This window comes from Ylistrum balloti, unplaced genomic scaffold (assembly GCF_031769215.1).
Source record: "Ylistrum balloti isolate Yb309-2 unplaced genomic scaffold, AGI_CSIRO_Ybal_v1 Utg370052, whole genome shotgun sequence".
Classification (NCBI taxonomy): Eukaryota; Metazoa; Mollusca; class Bivalvia; order Pectinida; family Pectinidae; genus Ylistrum; species Ylistrum balloti.
In genome coordinates, this window is record NW_026782104.1 from 1,233,525 (window position 1) to 1,240,442 (window position 6,918).

The window sequence follows — 6,918 nt, forward strand, 5'->3', positions numbered from 1 at the left end:
TAAATATTTTGTTTTTGTTTTATCTTACATGACCAATGTATATGTGCTCTGAGAGTTGACCAGACATGTCTCAAGGCATATGACACTTACATAATGACCATGTGAATTTAAAATTTAAAATTGCTAAAATGGTTTTAACTGAAATAAATAATATAAATATATTTCTTATAGAATAAATTCAGACAGTAATAATTTTACATCATCTTCCAGAAAAGGACTACAACAGAGAGTTCTTCTTTGTACCCATATTTTTTATTGGACAGATAAGTGGGATAAGAAGTTATCCTTACAGGACACAATAAACTGTTATTGCATTCGCGGGTTTACACAAGGTTTGATATTGATATTTAAATCCACACGTCAATTTAAAAATCAAAACATGTTGTCATGTCACAAGGTTAGTAAAATATCGTATATCGTGAATGAAAATGGCGAAAGTAATGGGGGAACAAAATTACAGTTGTAAACGCCAATACTGTATTACTTCCCTTTACCAGGTCAGTGTGTTTGGGAACAACCACGACATAAACACTGAAGACGGTACTGTATGTATTTCTTACCAACCCAGTAACAGAATGGTCACTAAATATAAGACCTATTAAAAAGTATCGTTTTGGTTCGATAACTAAACACGCCTCTGGAAAGCTGACGTATTTCCTCAGACTTCTGACGAACTCTCCCGACAGATGACCACGGGGATTTGTACTCGGTGTAGCAGGTATTCACTGACACTTCCCAATAATACCCGCCGAATCGAACCAAGGCCCCTAGACCCTGTGACCAGCACATCAGCGTTTAGCTCCTCTACTGCTTTCAATATCGCTTTCCCAGCTGACTTATCCGAAACTGTCTTGATCTCTCCCATCAACTGTGGTGTAATGAAAAAGGATAAAACACTTCAATTTGGTAAGAGTTATCTTTCTTGTACCGTTTTCATTCTGTTACTTTTACTAGTTAAGTTATTTGAGTTATTGCTCTCCAGGTGTTAAGATTTGACATTACTACTTTGATAAATTCTTTATGATATAATTAATGTCATTTTAAAATTATAAAAAAAAGTTTAAAATCATTGTCAATTAATATTTGAAAAATCAGAGATAAGAAAATAGTCGTGTTTGAAAACCTTGAAATCAACCAAGAGTTGTTGATATGAATCTAATTTTTCCTTCAGTCGTTTCCTTTCTTCTTCGTCCGTCTTTGAACTTTCGTCTTTCTCATCATCTTCATCCGAATATGAAAAGTAATGATTGGCATAAATAATACACACACGTTTGATGCCTCACAAGATTTAAACCATTAAGAAGGCAAAATTACCGTACGGATTTCGCTGATAGGTATGCAATGAGTCGATCAGTCTTAAGGACTACTGATGACCTGATAAACCTAACAATATATATATATATTGTACGTAAGGGATATTGAATGGTAGCTTTGTGATTCTATTCCAGGACGTCAGTAGGTGAAGGGCCCAGGGGGCTTAACTAATTCAGTAAAACAAAGTGTAGATACAGAAGTAAAGGGTTAGTCAATGAGCGACCAGTATGACATGAAACAAAATCCTAACTTATCATGTCTCACTCGACAAACGTAAAATATGACTAAGGAAGCTGACTTACCCGTCAGGATCCTGGCAAGACGGGATTCAATAGCATGTACCAAGATTATTCTGTCGTCTGGTCGATATATATGTGACACGTACCCTGTGTTGGAACGACAAAAGATAACACATGGTCAAAGTATCAGTGTAGAAACATTATGTGGTCAGTATGTATTTATAATTATACCCAGTGTAGAATTGACACAATGTATAAATGGCACGTACTTACTGTCACGCGACCAAGGTACTCCAATGTACCATTACAGAACTAACACGTGATCAATATATACCATTATGAAACTGACACGTGATCAATATATACCATTATGGAACTGACACGTGATCAAGATATACCATTATGGAACTGACACGTGAACAAGATATACCATTATGGAACTGACACGTGATCAAGATATACCATTACAGAACTGACACGTGATCAAGATATACCATTATGGAACTGACACGTGATCAAGATATACCATTATGGAACTGACACGTGATCAAGATATACCATTATGGAACTGACACGTGATCAAGATATACCATTATGGAACTGACACGTGATCAATATATACCATTATGGAACTGGCACGTGATCAATATATACCATTATAGAACTGACACGTGATCAAGATATACCATTATGGAACTGACACGTGATCAAGATATACCATTATGTACCATTATGGAACTGACACGTGAACAAGATTTACCATTTTAGATATGACATATGACCAGTTTATAACCACCAGTCTCATTGCAACTATGCTGTCATATCAACACACTTAGTGCCAAAACATCCTACAAAGTTAACAAAAGCAGCAGAGGAACACTTACCCAAGAACAATATGGAGAAGGAAATACGGAAAGGTCTCGCGAACCTAAGAAAGGCTGCTAAGCTGCTAAGGCAGCTGATCGTACGGATAAAACTAGACTTTGAAGGAAAGGTGACCACCATGCTTAATGACAAAAACATGAGGTACTTAACAAACATCCTACTCCATCATGTAAACGGCAACTAGTCGACCTAATCAATAAGATATACAGTGAAGACACCCTCGATGAGGAACAAACAGGTCCACCTTACACAACAAATCACCCCTTGTATATACTGAAACCCAAAAATCCACAAGCAGGGCTATCCACTACGACCTATCGTGGCATATCGAGAAGACATCTTGGATCATTCGGAAAACTCAGAAATCTTATGCTTCATATCTCCGGTGACATCATTATGGAAGAGGAGGACATTTTCTATTTCAATGACGTATTGTCTCTTTTCACCTACTCACTTGTCAACGAAGCGATGATCATTGGGGAGATACATAACCAAGACGAAACCCTTAAAATAGAAGTATCCTTTCGGTAAACAACATTAAACTATAGGAATCGGTAACACATCATACTTTGCATTCAACGATACCATTTACCACATGAGTATGGTGCAGTAATAAGCAGTGTTGTATAACCTGTTGTTGCAAACCTATCTATTGAACATTTGGAATAGAAAGTCATCACAACTGCTCTGATTGAGAGTTGGTTCAAACTATGGGGAAGGTATGTTAGTGTCGTTTTGAAAGAGGTCAAAAAATGAAGTAGACAGACTTGTAAAATTTACAACAGAAGCAGACACAGGTAAAATTATCCCTTCCATGACAGCCCGGTTGTAGGAAGGTCTGATGGGTCCATTAAATACCTGTATACCGGACAAAACAGACCAGTACATCATCTTCTAGACCCAACATCAAAGAGGTGATGGAAGCAATTAGGAGAGTTTTGCGAAAACATCACATCAGCACACAAATGCGACCACATAACAACATTAAAAAGTGTCCGTGCAACCTAAGGACAAAGTGGTGTGGTACATTTATGTTAAAGGTGTACAGAAAAAACATACACTCTTCAGTTCCTGATGATTTCTAATAATCGATACCTCTCTGTTATACATGGCCGCATTAGACATTACTGTAGTGGCTTGCGTTCAGATTTATATAGGGTTGGTATTTGTCAATCCCTGAGTTGTTCGCGTGGTGATTGAATTGAAGACGTAAGTCATTATTTCCTTATATGGTCATTATTTTCTAATTATAGACGCATATTGTTTGATACTTTGTATAATTTAGACGTAGATTTTAATATAGAGACTATCTTATGGGGCGACAGTGATGTTTACTCATATGAAACTAATTGTAATATTGTTAAATGTGTTCAAAAGTTTATAAAACAAAGCGTTTTAACACTACCTGATTATGAACTGTTTGTAGTCGGCACTGAATTGATATAAAATCTATTTAATCTCTTTTTCTCTTTCTATCCTACCATCTCATCTTTTTCTCCTTTTGACAAAATGATTTAAACTTACAATTGTACGTCTACGAATTACTTATTTTCATATCAAAGATCATGCCGTTATTTATAACCTTGCAATGGAATGAATCGGGGGAACTTGACAGAGAACGCAACTTGAAGCTAAGAAAAGTCAAAGAATTAACTATGACAAGAGGGAGGAGTGGTGAACTGATGAACAGAGACGGGGAGGAGGGCATCAACTGACTTATCTTCATGGTCCCATTTTAACATCAAATAATGGACGAAATGGATTTTATTGCTGACTTAACATTTTCGTCCAATCGGAGAATAGTGAGCTGTCGTGAAGATTGTACAAAAGACACCCGAATGAATACAAGTCTAGAATACAATACAGTATATAAATCAAAACAATTCATCAAAACATCAAACAGCTGTTTCGTCCTTCCAGGACTCGCCAATGATGCTAAGTGCCTAAATTTAGGAGGCAATTTAAGAAGTGATCGAAAGAAATGACAATATCTAAATATGGCGGTGCACTATGATTTAGTCGATTGCACCCATTGGTAGATAAAGGAAACGGACACTTTCTAAAACTCGTAAATACAATTCCAATCTCCATGTTTAATGTTAACATCGTTTGAAACGTTTTAAAGCTAAAATCACATACTTATGTATGTACGAGCGGCTACATGGCATTGGTTGGTATATATGGAGGTTCAAACACTACCGTATTGTAATTCTAATAATCTTCTGTTTCGTGTTAATGTGGCAGCACGTGTAAGTAGCCTTTTAAGATCTATCGTATTACAGTACACAGAGACGTGAATGGATAGGATACTACTTTGTTTTGATTTATATATATGTGCGATTACTACATCTCAACCTTTTTTCTGTTTTTTTGGGTTTTTTTTTATTTTTTTTTTTTTTTTTTTTTTTTTTTTTTTTTTTTTGGTGTTTTGTTTTTTGTTTCATACATTTTAAAGCAGCAGTTTAGCTTAAGTACTTATGATGTAGCCAATCTCTGTTTGGTGTTTATAGCTGACATCGTACATTCTGTTCATGGAAGAACATGTTGTATTATAGCTGACACAGACCATTCTGTTCATGGAAGAACATGTTGTATTATAGCTGACACAGACCATTCTGTTCATGGAAGAACATGTTGTATTATAGCTGACACAGACCATTCTGTTCATGAAAGAACATGTTGTATTATAGCTGACACCGAACATACTGTTCATGGAAGAACATGTTGTATTATAGCTGACACAGACCATTCTGTTCATGGAAGAACATGTTGTACTATAGCTGACACAGACCATTCTGTTCATGGAAGAACATGTTGTACTATAGCTGACACAGACCATTCTGTTCATGGAAGAACATGTTGTATTATAGCTGACACAGACCATTCTGTTCATGGAAGAACATGCATTATAGCTGACAACAACAAACATGCTGACACAGACCATTCTGTTCATGAAAGAACATGTTGTATTATAGCTGACACAGACCATTCTGTTCATGAAAGAACATATTGTATTATGGCCCATGATACGTCAGTCGACAGAGCATAAGATTTTGTTAGCTCATTCGAAGACGTAGGATTTATATCCTAACTAGGTGAGATTTGTGTTTTTCGTGTGTTTCTTTCCCCTGATTGTGTTGTTGAACATGACCCAAATTGCTCTGAATGACATAATAAGGCCTCCCATATGATGTTAATTGAAACAGCCACCAGCAATTTAATATCAATTGGCCTTTGATTACTATTAGTGTAATATTGACCTACGGAATTTGGTGTGTTGTATATTATCATGTGTATGTATATAATGGAACACATTCCTCTACTTTAAAAAGCAACCCCCCCCCCCCCCCCCACACTCAACAAAAAAAAAAAAACACACACACACACACACAAAACCCTAAAACAAAAAAAAATCGTCTACTCATAGGGAACATTGTTCGTTTCTTGATCGTTTAAAGCTAAATACAAATATACTACAAATGGTGTTCTGCGTCGGAAATCGAACTCATACTCTCATGAGAGCATACAGGTGTGAGAGCATTTCACCTGTCATCTTGGCAAGAAATTAATTTTGACTACAAGCGTCGGATAAACTTACATTTTAAGGCGTACTTGGCGTGTTCACTTCCATCCATTGCTATTACTACCTTCCGCCATCTTTGTTCTGGTGAACTACCATCATTACTGCCAGCGTCTGCCCTGAACTTTAACATGGCGGTTATTCTTACTATAAACACAATCTATCTTTCTGTTTGTCAGAAAAAGTATCTACATTTGGGTTTTAAGCTTGCTGTACAGTGTAGTAGTCCTACATACCGGATATATACAGGATGTCACATTTTACAGTATAAGTGGGGAGATTTAACGTATATGTTCCGGAAGTTCAAAATATTTAAGTGGTGTAGTAGTTCATTATAACACGTTGCATAAGTAGCGTAATGTTAATATTGTGATCGAATTTGACTGAAGACAATACCATTCAAGATGTATATTTTTTCTGAGAAAAAAATAATAAACACGGTGCGATGAAACAATTAAAGATTAACATGGTATATTATTTCTCCAAAAGACATATATATGTCTATTAGAACACCTTTTTTCGTTTCCTTCACTTAAAATCAGCAGCGCAAATAAATAAATAAAACAAAAAACATATCAACAAAATCATAACCCAAACTTAAATTAAATAAAAATAGAGCAAAATATTATCAAAGGGATTATTTATACGGAGACTCGTGAAAAAACTCAAGGGGAATAAGATTAGTTGTTCCGGGGGATTAAGTATCTTCTGCTTCATCGGCGACATCCGCTATGTAAATTTTGGTCGATCAAAGTAAGTAATGTCACGTCCTCAAATGAGAACAAGGTATACAAAATTATTTTCATCAATCTGCATCTTTTGAATAAAAAAAATGTGGAACGAGTTTGTTCCCCAGATGACGATTTATTGCACAAAAATCGGGGTAATTGGAACAAGCCC

At 35.9% G+C, this 6,918-nt stretch overlaps 1 protein-coding gene across 1 annotated transcript; it reads right to left on the reverse strand.

The window, feature by feature from the left end:
- Nucleotides 1–213: 213 nt before the first annotated feature.
- Nucleotides 214–6,231, reverse strand: LOC132549288 (uncharacterized). The gene is made up of 4 exons (XM_060213210.1): nt 6,037–6,231; nt 1,617–1,700; nt 1,124–1,221; nt 214–868 (listed from the first exon to the last, which is right to left on the reverse strand). The coding sequence occupies exons 1-4, from the start codon at nt 6,149–6,151 to the stop codon at nt 659–661; spliced, it is 507 nt and encodes a 168-aa protein (XP_060069193.1). The 5' UTR covers nt 6,152–6,231; the 3' UTR covers nt 214–658.
- Nucleotides 6,232–6,918: the final 687 nt, after the last annotated feature.

What these genes read in the sequence shown, in the direction of transcription:
- LOC132549288 (XM_060213210.1), bottom strand. Translation starts at nt 6,151, where the DNA reads ATGTTAAAGTTCAGGGCAGACGCTGGCAGTAATGATGGTAGTTCACCA. An exon ending in TCTTGCCAGGATCCTGACGG is followed by an intron (nt 1,222 to 1,616) that starts GTAAGTCAGCTT and finishes ATTCGGATGAAG; the next exon opens with ATGATGAGAAAGACGAAAGT. An exon ending in AACTCTTGGTTGATTTCAAG is followed by an intron (nt 869 to 1,123) that starts GTTTTCAAACAC and finishes ATTACACCACAG; the next exon opens with TTGATGGGAGAGATCAAGAC.